The sequence below is a fragment of the Pseudorca crassidens genome, chromosome 4 (assembly GCF_039906515.1).
Source record: "Pseudorca crassidens isolate mPseCra1 chromosome 4, mPseCra1.hap1, whole genome shotgun sequence".
Lineage (NCBI taxonomy): Eukaryota > Metazoa > Chordata > Mammalia > Artiodactyla > Delphinidae > Pseudorca > Pseudorca crassidens.
The window spans coordinates 131701949-131716319 of NC_090299.1; the positions used below are offsets into that span (position 1 = coordinate 131701949).

At 34.1% G+C, this 14371-nt stretch overlaps 1 protein-coding gene across 1 annotated transcript in view; it reads right to left on the reverse strand.

Moving 5' to 3' along the window:
* The window catches only part of USP38 (ubiquitin specific peptidase 38), a 33842-nt gene that overhangs the window by 8498 nt on the left and 10973 nt on the right, over positions 1 to 14371 (reverse strand). The window contains exons 5-9 of the mRNA XM_067736776.1: positions 10389 to 10547; positions 8076 to 8269; positions 5417 to 5510; positions 2725 to 2831; positions 184 to 1543 (exon numbers count right to left, since the gene is read on the reverse strand). Of these exons, the coding sequence (XP_067592877.1) occupies positions 184 to 1543; positions 2725 to 2831; positions 5417 to 5510; positions 8076 to 8269; positions 10389 to 10547 (1914 nt within the window). The remainder of the gene's footprint in view (positions 1 to 183; positions 1544 to 2724; positions 2832 to 5416; positions 5511 to 8075; positions 8270 to 10388; positions 10548 to 14371) is intronic.

Consider the following 14371-nt stretch of genomic DNA (forward strand, 5'->3'; position numbering starts at 1 on the left):
AAAGAAAATTTAGCTATATAGGTTGAACCCATTTCATATAAACCCAGATTCAAATTTCAAATCACCTCATTGTAATTCCTTAAAAATGCAGAAGTTGGATTTCAAAATTAAGGCACTCATTTAACCACCTGTCAATTGTTTAAATATTTTCCACAAATGATGAAGCTTATATTTCCAACTTACCTGTAAATATAGTTTATTGTCTTTTGTTATAGCATCCATTAGTTCTTTCTGTAGAGGTGGGTCTCCATTTACCCAGAGTCCAGTGGTTGAATTATTCCCACTTAAACCATTAGTGCTGTTCTGTTTTTTATACAACAGCACATAAGCTGTGTCCTTGGGAAACCTACTCGTAATTTTCTGGACTGACTGAAATGAAGTAAACGTCACTCTGCTGTCATTAAATAAAAACCATTCTTTTGACATTTCCTTATTTTCCAAATCCTGTTCAATAACTGCACTGGGACTATCTCTCCCTAATAAATGACTCTGGGAGGAGGCTAATGTCAGAGTTTCGGGCTGGTGGCACATCTGGTATGAGGACTCTGTACCTGTGATGTTTCTGGCATAAGAATAGTAATGTCCGCTTTCAGAGGATACACCAGAGTGAACGACAACAGAACTCAATACATAGGGCACCAATTTTGGGGAGCAAGCTTCTTCAGTCCCAGAAGGCTTTAATTTTTTAGCTAGATTCTCACTAATATCAGTGAAGTCAACATCTAAAGACCAACTTTCTGACAACGAAGAGAAAGAAGTAGTTCTTTTAACTGGCAACTCCAAAACCAGTGGCAGTGACACATTGTCTAGGATTTTTCTTCTCACATGATACTTCTGATCATATGAAAATCTTAGGAGAGTAAGAATAAGGTATTCAGGTTCCTCCGTGATTTGCATAGTTTTCTCGGCATTCTGCAGAGAGGCACAGTTTTCACAATAATATTGGTTGTCACCAGTAAGAATCTCTGGAGCCAAAAAATAATTTAGTAAGTCAGTTACTGAAGATGTGGTTTCACCTCCTGCTTTCTGAAGTACATCTTTATTAACAAGCATCTTGTTAGAGTCATTAGGGACAGAAGTGTCTTCACTACAGCGAAACTCATCAGGACTGTCCACCATTCTTTCATTCACAGCTGAGTAACAGGCAAAGGCAGCTGTTGATGGATTACAGACTCCTGGTTCTTTTGAAGGACCAGGTACACTGGCCTGCATTAGACCACCATCTTGTGTACTGGATGATGATGCCGGTTCTTGAAAAGACAAGTTTTCCATAGAAGAGGAAGGACAAAAGGCAAGTGAAAGATCTGTAAAGGCTTCCACTTTTTGTGAGGTACTCCTGCAGTTCAAACAACATATGTGAGTTTGTAGTTTTCCTCCAAACATTTTTTCGATTAATGTCTTCTCACTATCACTTGTGCAAGGGGTCTCTGTTAGTACAGCTGCCTTATTGGCTACTTCTTGTAAAGAAGTTTCACTGCACCCCAGACTTTCAGAAAGCTTGTGTGAGGACTGAACTTTCAAGATCTTTTCTTCTTCATGGAGCCTGTAGAAGAGTATATCATTATATAGCTACTTTGCTTAAATTTAAATGTCATTTCTACTTTAAAATATTGGTTGCCTATATAAATAGCCAAATTATTCTTATCAAATATAATGCTTAACTAATAAAAAATCAAGTTTCTCCTCCTTTAATCAAGAGGAATATTGAACAGTTTGAGAAGGTAGATCAGAAGAGAAGTTAGGAACTGTTCCTACGCTATATTCTCATTACACTTTCGTCATACTGCTATTTTACAGCACTTATTATAGTTAATTATACATGTCCACTAACTGTCTTATATATCTTTGTTTGCCTAACACTTCACAGAAAGCCTGGCACAAAGAAACTACTCAACATATCCTTGCTGAATGGAAGGAAGGTTGAGTTCAACTAACTTTACTAGTCATTCACATAACAGAAGGGAGGCAAAGACAGGGAAATACAGGAAGATAATAGGTTTTATTAACTAAGTGGTAAGAAGACAATAAAATTTACCAAACCCACTGAATTATGAACTGGTTTAAAGAGCAGTTATTAATTTTTTTTGTCTCAGGATGCCTTTATACTCTTAAACAAAATTGAGGAACCTAAGAGCTTTCATTTATGTGGTTATACCTATTAATATTTACTGTATTCAAAAATTGAGAATAAAAGTAATATTACATTTAAAAACAATAATAAACTCATTACATGTTAATATAAATAAAATTTTTTAAATAAAAAAATAGTTATATTTTCTAAACCCCCCAAAACTTAGAAGAATGGCGCTGTTTTACATTTTGCCAATACTTCAAGTATCTGGCTTAATAGAAGACAGGCTGGATCCTCATATCTGCCCTGCATTCAGTCTATCGTGATATGTTGTTCTGGATGAAGTATATGAAGAAAATCTGGCCTCAACTACATATAAACAGATATGCAGTTCGAAAAGGGAAGAGCCCTGAAGGTGTTCTGGGAACCCCTAGGGGTCCTTGTACCACACTTTGAGAACAGCTGGTCTAAAGTAAGAAAAGTTAAAAAAGAAACCAAATTGAAAACAAAAGAACACTTTAAAAAATACAATAAATGCAAGGTATTTTAGGCATTAACAGTTGAAATATGTCTTTAAAGGAAACGATGTTTTGTAGAAATAATCTGTTATGAAAGAACATAATTCAAATCATAGCTTTAGAAATACTTCTTACCTGTCTAGTAGAAACCTGAGGTATTCAGAACAGTCTTGTTGTGATCTGGGGGTAAACCATGGAGGTCTGGAAGCCTCAAAGAATATCCGAGGTGCATACGCTTCTCTCTTTTGACAGAGAAAACACAAGGGAGTGATTCTCACACCATGAACCAAATAACTGAAATCTTAATATATAATGCTTAATAAAGATTACTAAAATTACACTGGCTTAACCTTTACCACAAAGTGCCAAACATGAGGGCACATAAAATTAGTTAGAAATAAATTTAGGTAACTTTCAGTCATAACTTCTTATTCTGCAGATGAGAATTAAGATCTAGAGAAACTATGGGACTTGCCCAAGGTCATATAGCTAAATTAATGGCAGAGGGGATTATATCAGAACCCAAGTCTCTTTAAATTAATATAATGCTCCTGGCATTACCCTCTATGTGCTTGAGTCCACAATTAAAAAAAAAAATCAAATCTGAAAAAAATGTTAGTGAATATATATCCTTGCTAAAGTAATAAGGGGCATACTCTACAGAGCCATGCGTACTTATTTTAGGTGAAAATTTCCTTGACTGGGTACACATGTCATAAATGTACAGAATATGAACACACTGGCTAGGGACTTTTCACTGGTTGCTTTCTTTTTTTTAGTACAGAGGCAGTTTAGTGAAGTGGCTGCTAGTGGACTTTAGAGCAAGTTAGGTTGAAATCCTAGATTTTGCCATGACAAAAAAAAAAAGAACTGAAAAAGGCATCTGAAGAGTTGTGATTATAACTTGAAAATTTATAATTTATTTGTGGTATATGACAGAGTTCTCAGTTAAGGAAATTTTTTAATCAAAATAGGAGTGTTTATGGTTTTTTGAAGGAAAGGAATTTGGTGGACTGGTTGAACATGGGTTCCAGAATCATTTGGTTTACATTCCAATCTTGCTGTTTGTTTGCATGACCACGAAAGCAAGTAATGTAAGCCCCATTTCTTCACCTGTAAAATGGGTATGCTACCTTATTACCTCATAGATTGATTTTGAGGATTAAGAGATAATATATGTAAACCACTTAGCACAGGAGCTAGACAAATTTAAATGCTCAATAAATGTTAGTTTTATTAATTATAAGAAGAAAAGCCTTTTAAATTATATAGGGAAAATCTACCTAAAACAATCCTTGTCAGGCTGCTATCAGATAGGGTCTCAACTATGACAGAACTTTAATTAGGTTCTCCTGTTAATTCCTTTTGTCTTTTATTGGGAGTTTGGAAGCCTCCTAAAAATTTTTTCCCAATAGCTCTGACTTAATAAGTTAATATAGTATATATAATGTATTAATATCTACATGTATACGCAGAGATACACACATATATATTATACAGCTGACCACTGAACAACATAGGGGTTGGGGTGCCTATCCTCTGCTTAGTCAAAAACTTTACAGTATACTGAAAAGTTATACTGTGTATCTGTTCATGTATCTGTGGTTCCGCATCTGCTGATTCAAACCACCATGGATTATGTAGTACTATAGTACATATTTATTGAAAAAAATCCATGTGTAAGTGGACTCCTGCAGTTCAGACCTGTGATGTTCAAGGGCCGACTCTATACAGTATGCAGTAAATACAGACTAGTGATAAAGCAAGTGCATAAATCCATTTACTAGAAAACAATGTTTGGGGGGAGTTGCAGGGAGGAGATTTCATCTCCCTTGGTCCTGAGATGTTAAATTTAATATATGAACATATTTCCCCCAGATAGAGAATAGTATAAATGATCCTTTGAGTATCTCATAGGCCATCACTAATCATCTCATATGTCAATCTTGTCTTGATTCTTTCCATTTAAGAAGTTATACCTGAGATATTTCTCAGCTTGTAGACAGGAAACAAACCATTCCTATCAACTCAATTCCACCGATTCCGAATCTATCTTCTCTTCTGGCTGTAACTACCTACTCCTTTAGACCTCTGTGAAACTAAGACAATCAGAGTATAACCAGAAAATAATATGTATTATTTATAAATGATATATATTATTCATATGTATTACTCAAAACTTAAAGTATAAGTTCCTCAAGCATAAGGATTCCTTTTTGAATGCTTATCAGACTGCATATTGTGTCTCTCAATAAATGTCTGTTTACTATGTGATGTTCTTGCCATTAGCATAAACTCATTTCCTTGGATTAATCTGTGGACATAAATGATTATCACAAAATTTTAAGCTCTAGAATAGGTAAACAGTTTATCCATTAGTTCTAGAGCTTAGAAGTAGTCATAATTAAAGGGTACATATGTTAGAAATGAGATAAAAAAGAAGCCAAGATGCCACAAAATTATTTTAATTGTTCATTACTGTGAAGATCTACCGATTAGTATCTATAAACTTAATATTAAAGATTCATTTTTAACGATTTCTTCATGAAGGAGCTTAACTTTTGGATAGAAAATCAGATATATAATAATCAGTATAATGAGTCAGTAAAATATTCATCTACAAGAATGTTAAGCAGAAGGGAGAAATAAAAACTTAGAGCATATCCTGATTTTAGGCAGTATCTTTTTAGATTTCTATGTGGATTTGTTGTGCTGGGAGGATATATATTATTTCATCAGTTAAAAAGGTTCACCAAGTTTGGTATAATGTGAAGTTTAAAGAACATTTTCAATGCAATTAACATATACACACTACACACACACTCACCTGTGTATGAGCCAAAAAGGCAAAAAGATGCTGTAATTTTTTCATTAATGAATTGCACCCATTTAGATTTAAAGATAATACTTGTCTTCTGAAACTGAAAGATAATAAAATATAATGATTTTTGTATACATGTATACACACGATGCATTTTTTTAAAAGCTAAAAGGAAGTTAGTTCAAGAACTTATTATCCTCAAAGTAAAATTTCACTTACCTGAAGGCCCTTTACCTGGCAAATTCACTGCCTACCATGTAGTGAAGAAGGAAGAGAATGACGGTAATTGAACTCTTACTACATGGCCTGGCAATGGCCACGTGCAGTCACATATTATTCCTATCTTCTGGATTAGCAAATAGAAATAGATTAAGCTATTAACTAATAACTTAAGTAAACAACTTTTGAATTCTTTCACATCTGCATGAAATAAAAAAATATGCCGTCATCAAAACTACTATGAAGTCAGAGTGATTTAAAGAGTGTGGTACTAGTGCCAGATGGGAAAAGAAGCTATACAAAAAACAGTATAGAACAAATGGGTATCCATTTGGAAAAAAAATGGAATTAGATTAAGATTTCACATCATTACAGATGCCACAGAGGAGTAATGAGCTAAATGTAAAATACAAAAGTACTGAAGAAAAAAAAAAAAAAGTACTGAAGTATTTAAAAGAAAAAAAAAGGTGGGGAAGGGGTATAGAGGGGAAGGCTTCCTAAAATTCAGACACTATAAATGATAAATAGCAGATTTGACTACATAAAATAAAAAAATTGCAAACAAAACACTCCACAAATTTGAATCATACTGACTGGAAGAAAGCATGAAACAAAGGATTATCACCCATAGTATATATAAATCAGTATGAAAAAGAAAAGGACCCAACAGAAAGGTGCACAATGGAAAAAATAGGTTATTCAAAAAATAAACACAAATGAACAAAGAAAACTAGAGAGGGAAAAACTCTGTAATGGTCAGCAATACACATTTTCCTCCAGATTGGAAAAATTTTTAAAGACTGATTATATCAAGTACTGCTAAAGGCATGGGGTCATAGGTACAATCATGTATTCGTATGCAAGTTCAAATGCTACAGCCTTTCTGGAAGCAATTTGGCATACCCTATTCAAAGAATATCCTCTATAACTGCATATGGGCAGAAAGATATTAATTATAAGCAAAACAATCTAATATTCATCAGAGGAATATGATTAAATAAATCATGGTACACCTATTTACTCAGAATGACACAGTTCTGTCATTTGTACTAACGTGGGACTCTTTCCAACACAAATCATTAAAAGAAAAAAAACAAGTGGCTGGAAAAGAATATATAAATAGGATCCTTTATAAACACATTTTTAAAAAAACAATTCATTTGTTCTTGTACTAGATAAATCTTATCTCTGTACAAAAAATAGGTTTGGAACAATACAAGCAAAACTGTTAACAAATTACCCTTGGGGATGGGAATGTCTGATTTTTATTTTATGTACTTCTAGATTTATTTTTTTAAAACCACAAAGAATTTACATATTACCAAAGAAATAAAATATCCTGTCTGCTTATTCTGAGATAGTATTGGCCACTGTACAATAAGATGTGCTCTTTGAATTGTGGTTGCCAGTTATAACTGCTTTGGGTCTCTGCTTTCTCTATCATCTGTAAAATGAGACGGCTGGATTAGATGACCTCTGGTGGTGAGACATGGATTACTTTAGCTTTATGCCTAGTATCACTTGTGTCTAAGAGTATACATTTTCTTAAAAAAAAAAAAAATCCCAAATACAAACAAACCGAAAGACAAAAGAAAACACTAGACCAAATGAAAAACACCTTAGTGTTGACAGTATATTCTGAGGCCAGGAAAGAAAATAAAGCTAAACTCTTTATCTTTCAGTTTATGATTCCTCTACGTAGGCATAAAAACTTACACGGGCTTAGAACTCAATTTGTAAACATCTTTGCTCAAGTCCCATGAATACTCTATTGGTACAGAAGAGAAAAATTCAACCATGCTTTTGCCTTCAGGAAAATTTATCATTATTTTGTACCTTTACAGATTGTATTCACATAGCTAACAACCTCTGATTTCCTATTTGCTTGGCTGCAAAAGAAAATGAATTTGAAAGTAAATCTGTAAGACAGCAAAGAAACATGTCTGTTTATACAGTTGTTCAGTATCTATCAACTTGGGGTGGGAAGCAGAGCTTGAATTTCCTTAACAGCAACAAAGGAGTTATTGATCTGATAAAACAGCAAAATATCTATAAGCAGAAAAAAATGACCACCTTAAAAGATACACAGGTTAAAAGAAACAGGATAATAACAGATTAGTACTTGAGGACCCTTAAATTCTGAAATAAGCTCAATCAATACCTCTGTTACATTAATAAATAACAACTTGGAGTAATTCAAAAGACTCTAAATGCAATATATAATATAAACATGAAGTAGAATTTATATAAGTTAACATTTTAGAAGTTCCTGAGCAGTAAAAGCAATTCATTTCTGAATAAGGTAATTATATGAAAATATGAATATTTCTGCCATATATAGGAAATAATGTGAAGATAGTCCCACCATTTACATTTCATCAACATGCAACAATTTCTACAGTTAAAATGAAAACAAACAAACAAAAAAGCTCAAATTTAAACTTACTCTGTGGCCATAAACAATGCTTGTATAACACTGTTCATATAACATGTATTCCCTAGATTAATAAGACCAGTTTTCCCAGTTTCAGATTTTCCAGAAAGTCTAGACAAGCAAGATGCCAAAGAATTGGATTGAGAAGTCCAGGCACTTTGACTGAGAATCAGTTTAATCTTCTCTTCACTGGGCTTAGGAAAATCCTGTAGATCATAAAGAGGAAAAGTAGTGTAAAAATATAAACTTTTTTTTATTAAGTTAACACCATAAACAAGATTCTTCCACTGACACTTAACCTTTGTTTTCTCCCACTTAGTTTGGAAATCACTGATAATACTTGAGCAGTCATCAAAAAATCAAATTACACTACATGGCAAAAATAATTGTCTCCTAAAATGAATAAGTATCTCCTAAGGTAGAGTTTATCAAGCTGAGGAATACTCAAGAACCAGGAATTGAAGTCACATTTGAATTATTTATATTTCCTATTTGCCAGCAAAATGTTTTCAAAATAAACCTCTGACATCAGAGAGTATATTGCAGTGCTATTCAAAGGCAGTAGAATAAGGACTTAAATTAGTACAGAATTGAATAAGCTTAACAAACAATTTGCTTTCAAATTTTGTAGTGAAAATAATATCTCCTTTTCATTCAATACTAATATTTACCCAGTACTAACCCTTAGAAATAAAAGCTCAAAGTAATCAGGGAATGAAAAATGAAAGCATCTAACACAATGACCTCTGACTTTAAGAAATAAAACTCAATCTCATGTTTAACCATATAGAAATATTATTACAGGATACAGTTTCTTCCCTGCTTTGTGACATATGAGATATAAGTGTAAGTGGTTTCAAGCATGAGTAGAGCACTGGAGAATAAGGAAAGTTGGTAAAATCATTCAGGCTTTTTTGGACTATTACCATCGAAGGTACTTAGAGCTCAGAAAACATTTTCTGAAGGAATTTTAATCTTTGGATTTGATTTTGCTGTTGTTGTTGTTGACAGCTAATGGAAAGTGCTTCCCTTGGTTTAAGAGGGAGATCCTTGATTCTTCCGAGCCTATTTCAGTTATCAGAATTTTCAACATTCAGCAGTGAAGAATGACATTTAACAACAGCAATAGCTTTCATCTATGGACACAGCGACACTGCAGAAAGAGATTAACATTACTATCAAATCCATGACAAAAACGAGTTTGCAGGGCAGAAATAGAGACACAGATGTAGAGAACAAACGTATGGACACCAAGAGGGGAAAGTGGCGGGGGGTGGTGGTGGTGGGATGAACTGGGAGACTGGGATTGACATGTATACACTAATATGTATGAAATGGATAACTAATAAGAACCTGCTGTGTAAAAAAATAAAATTCTAAAGTTCAAAAAAAAAAGTAAAAAAAGAAAACAAAAAAACCCCAAAAAAACCCTTTTATACATAAAGACATTTACTTCTGAAGTGTCAAACTGTCATACCACTAGTACACAATAATTGCTGAACAGTCTTGTGTTCTGGGCTCAGTTTGATTTAGCTAACTCTAAAGTAAAAAGAACATGCTCTGAATTCACTTCAGATACATAAGAAGTAAAGATAATGAGACCTTATATTTTATTTCAGATCTCAAAAACGAACACTGTTAATAGAAATGATTTGTAATAACTTCTGAATACACCTAGCTGAGGCAAGTTCTTCAATTCTTTTGCTCTACCCTGATCACGCAATAAATCTACTAAGAGGAAAGTGTGCTTATTGTGACCCATTTTTCAAGACAAACAGAATCAACGCTTTTTAGATCCAGTTATCTATACAAAGTTGAAAACCAGTAAGTTCACAAATAATTCAAGTAAAGATTCTATGAAATATGGACATTCATGAACAATGCATAGCAAAAATGAAATAAAAAACAGAAGAAACGTAAGTCAAATATTTTATTAAAGTGTCTTTCCTTGATTCTAAGACATATCTTACATATTTTAACGTTTCTGATATTGGGATGCAACTCTGATGTATGTATTAACTTAATGTAGCATTTTTTAAACCAAATCTCCCCCAAAGGTATTACAAATTTACAGGGACACCTTATCATTGTTGGCATTGTAGAACTGAAGAAATATGGTTATTAATTTAGATTAGTTATAGTAAATAAGAGATTACTCCCTAAAAATTAATGAAACTTGATTCCAATTACATATTTTATTACATATAAAAGGCATAGTTCCATAAAATAGTGAAATGAATAGCTGCTTATAGGAATGTTTCACCGCATTCATCTATCACATCATGGGCTGCAGCTCCGCAAATACTGGTGCAACTATTATCATACCTTTATTGCTTCCAGGATAGGTTCGTAGAGATCTGGAAATCCAGAATAATGATACATCATACAGTGTATCAGTTCTGTTAATTGCACTAGGAAGGTTGTACTGGAAGGCAGACCATCACTTTTGAAGGAGTGAACCAAATTAACTACATGAGGAACAATCTGAACAGAAAAGAAGACAAACATTCCTCTATTTATACAAATTGTCAACAAATCCTCTAGCCTACAAATGGAATGCAAATGTTACACGATCAGCAAATGCTTTTCTGTATGTTTAGTCACTGCCTTTTTCTAAAAAAGTTATGAAGCTAAACATTTCTAGAATATCAAGGTAAATCTAGGTTTAAATCACATATAATTGTAATTCCATATAAGACCCCTCTCCTCATTCTTAGACTCCATCTAAAACTAAGGTACAAACAAATTAAGGTACAAAATAGGAGCCTTAGTCACTGCCACCATTCTAAAAAATGGCTTAAGTTGAAAAATGTTAGGGCTATTATATTTACCAGATTGTTCAGTAGGGAGAAAGTTTTAAAAGATAAACCCAGAATTAGCTTAAGAGCTCCATCTAGTGTGAATTTTAGATTTTTCACTTGAAAGAATTATACAGGAGTGTGAACATTAAAGTCTACTTCAAAAAACCTTCAAGATAATTTATGCATGTAACTAAAATTACAGATCAGACTTCCCCAGTGGCGCAGTGGATAAGAATCCTCCTGACAATGCAGGGGACACAGGTTCAAGCCCTGGTCCAGGAAGATCCCACATGCTGCGGAGCAACTAGGCCCGTGTGCCACAACTACTGAGCCTGCTCTCTAGAGCCCATGAGCCACAACTACTGAAGCCCGCGTGCCTAGAGCCCGTGCTCTGCAACGAGAAGCCACCGCAATGAGAAGCCCGTGCACCGCAACGAAGAGTAGCCCCCACTCGCCGCAACTAGAGAAAGCCCAGGCGCAAAGACCCAACACAGCCATAAATAAACAAATAAATAAAATTATAAATAAATAAATAAAAATAAAATTACAGCTCAGGCTACAGCAGTACCTCTCTTTAAGATAAGGGACTACCTCTATTTTACCGTCGGTGTCTTATGTAAGCATGGTTATCCTTGCTAACAATCCCTATGCCCCACCTCCGAAAAGAAGAGACAGTTCTAAAACTAAAGTGAATTAGAAATTTCTCTTATTTTTAAGGAATTGGGGTTAAAAATGAAGGCGAAATCTAAAATGCTCATTGCTCATAAATATGTAGAAAACTATTAATACTGATAATAAGCACAACAATGTCCTTTCATTATAAAATTACAATAAAAAGTCAATACAGAGCCAATCACATATTTAAGAGGTTATTAACAAAATAAAATAAATTCTATTTTGCAGTAATGGCTCATTCCATTAGTACGGTGCTATACTTGTCTCAACTAATTATTACTTATAATCTGATACTACATATTTACAGTTCACATGTAAAAAGCATCTTACTCGTCTAACTCGTGATAAAAGTGAAGTTATAGCTCTATGGACTTATCATCAAACAGCAGTGACAACAATTATAGTTATATCCCAATCAACTCCCTTCCTTCCTGTAGAAAGAAAATCATATTCTTAAATTAACACTGCTATTCTCATTCTGCTGTCTCTGGTTTTACTCTTGTGCTTTGAGGTCTGAAATCACACTTTAGCTTTTGCACCACTTTCTTTAATCTTACCTCCAAAAAAGGTATTAATCTGACCATAAAACTACCAGTTCCTAATGGTTCACTCTACTGCTATCATCTCTACATTTCAAAGCAAATATGAATTATAAGTTTGCTCCATAAAGCCATATCTATCAGATACTCTCTTGCTAAAATAGTCAGAAATCCAAATTATTGTTTCTTCAGAGGTGACAGGAGAGACAGAGATGGAAGGGAAGAGGAAAGAATTTTTAAAATGATTGTTTAATTTACAAATACCAAATCTTCTAAAAGCTAGCGTACAATCTTCCTAGTGTAGATTGGACCTCTGCAGTCAGATAATACACATAATTGTCTACTACTACATCCTATGTCAAAATGATCACTGATGTGGAAATAACACTAAGTTCTTCACAAGCATATAGATAGACATCCAAGCAGGTTATTACCTTCTAAATATCTGAAAGTTGATTTTTTTTCTGAATGAGCAAATCTAAATATTTGCAGACATTATTGTGATACTCATTAAACTTAAGTTACTATTTGAGAAAATGTGTATAACTTACTTAATTAGAAGCTTTGATATTTTCTCTTTTGTTAAAAATTTTTTTTCCACTTATAAAAAGCATACGAAAAGCAACTTGGTCCATAATAACACACACTATAATTTCAATCTCAGTTTGCTCTAAAATATTCTAAATGTATAATACAACGAATAATGATGCTGGTGATTCCAGATTATTGTTCATTCTTAGCAACTCCTAAACCTGAGTCCTTCGCTGAGTTATTTAGAGTTATAGGTGATTTAACTACCACATGATCCACTACTAGATGCCCAAGTTAATTTTAGTTGAGTAGCAGGTCAGGATACACACAGAATGTAGAGAGTTAGTAGGTCTTTGTTTTTAGACTTTACTAGGCCAGATCACAATTTTCTACTTTAGATCTAACTGTTCTTTAAATAAATGATTTAATATTTACTTATTTCAGTAGCCAAATATTTCAAAGTCAACCATTTGCCATTTCAATTACTATTTTCAGGGGGAAAAAAAGCAATACAAGGTAAGGAGATATCTTCTATCTTTAAAAAAATTGAGCACAGAAATAGGTTTAGAGTACAGCAAAAGTGACTTTTCAGAGAGATTAAGGAATGTATGGAGAGCAATAAATATTAGAATGGATGATTTCCTTCCCAGAAATTCTGAAAATAAACCTTTTCTCAAATGGCCTATACATGATCATGCCTGAAGACAGGGAAAAATAGTTGTTTTTTTTCCCTTGGAAGATTTTGCTAGTATAGCTGCTGTATTAGCTCAAGTGTGAGTTTTGTTTGTGTAATGGATATAAGGTTATTAACTGATGATCAAGCTCACCAATTAGGGCAATGAACTGCAGAAATCACTCACCCTAAGAGATAATGTATAATGTAATTACTTGTTAGTAATGTTTACTTCTATTAAGCCTGAAGATTTTGGAAATGAGGCACCAAGTAGCCTATGTGAGTATATAATTCTCTGAGGCTAGTTCCATTTCTAGCTGACAATCAACAACTGAAATTCTGCACTTTATCAGTCTCCTTTGAATTTGTTTGTGGTGGGTCAGTATTCCTAAGATTTTAACATTGTGGGTGTGTTGATAATGAGTTTCTAGTCCTGTAAAACTGAGGATCAGACCTTGGAGGAAGCACGTAACCACATACACCACTGCTTTCCTGTGATCCCCTAGATAGAAAAATGGACAGGTTCCTAAAATAACGTTTTGTCATTTTTCACCTGCAATAACTGATAATCAAATAATCAAAATCAAATCAAATCAAAAGCAGTGATGTAGCTGGTTAAAAGTGGAAGGATTCTGGATATATTTTAAAGGTGGAATCAACAGAATTTGTAGGATATGGCCTGAAAGAGAATGAAAAGCCCTAATTCTGGGGCAACAAAACAAAGACTTATGGTTTCATGCTTCTGAAATTCTAAAGCAGTCAGTGGTTTTTTTTTTTTTGTGTGTGTGGTACGCAGGCGTCTCACTATTGTGGCCTCTCCCGTTGCAGAGCAAGGCTCCAGACGCACAGGCTCAGCGGCCATGGCTCACGGACCCAGCTGCTCCGTGGCATGTGGGATCTTCCCGGACCGGGGCACGAACGTGTCCCCTGCATCGGCAGGTGGACTCTCAGCCACTGCGCCACCAGGGAAGCCCTAGTCAGTGGTTTTAAACCATTTGTCTCCTACACTGTTCACCTGTGCAACACACAACCAACAGTGACACTGACATGTGACATCTCTCATGTACAAGAGTAACTTTTAACTTTCAA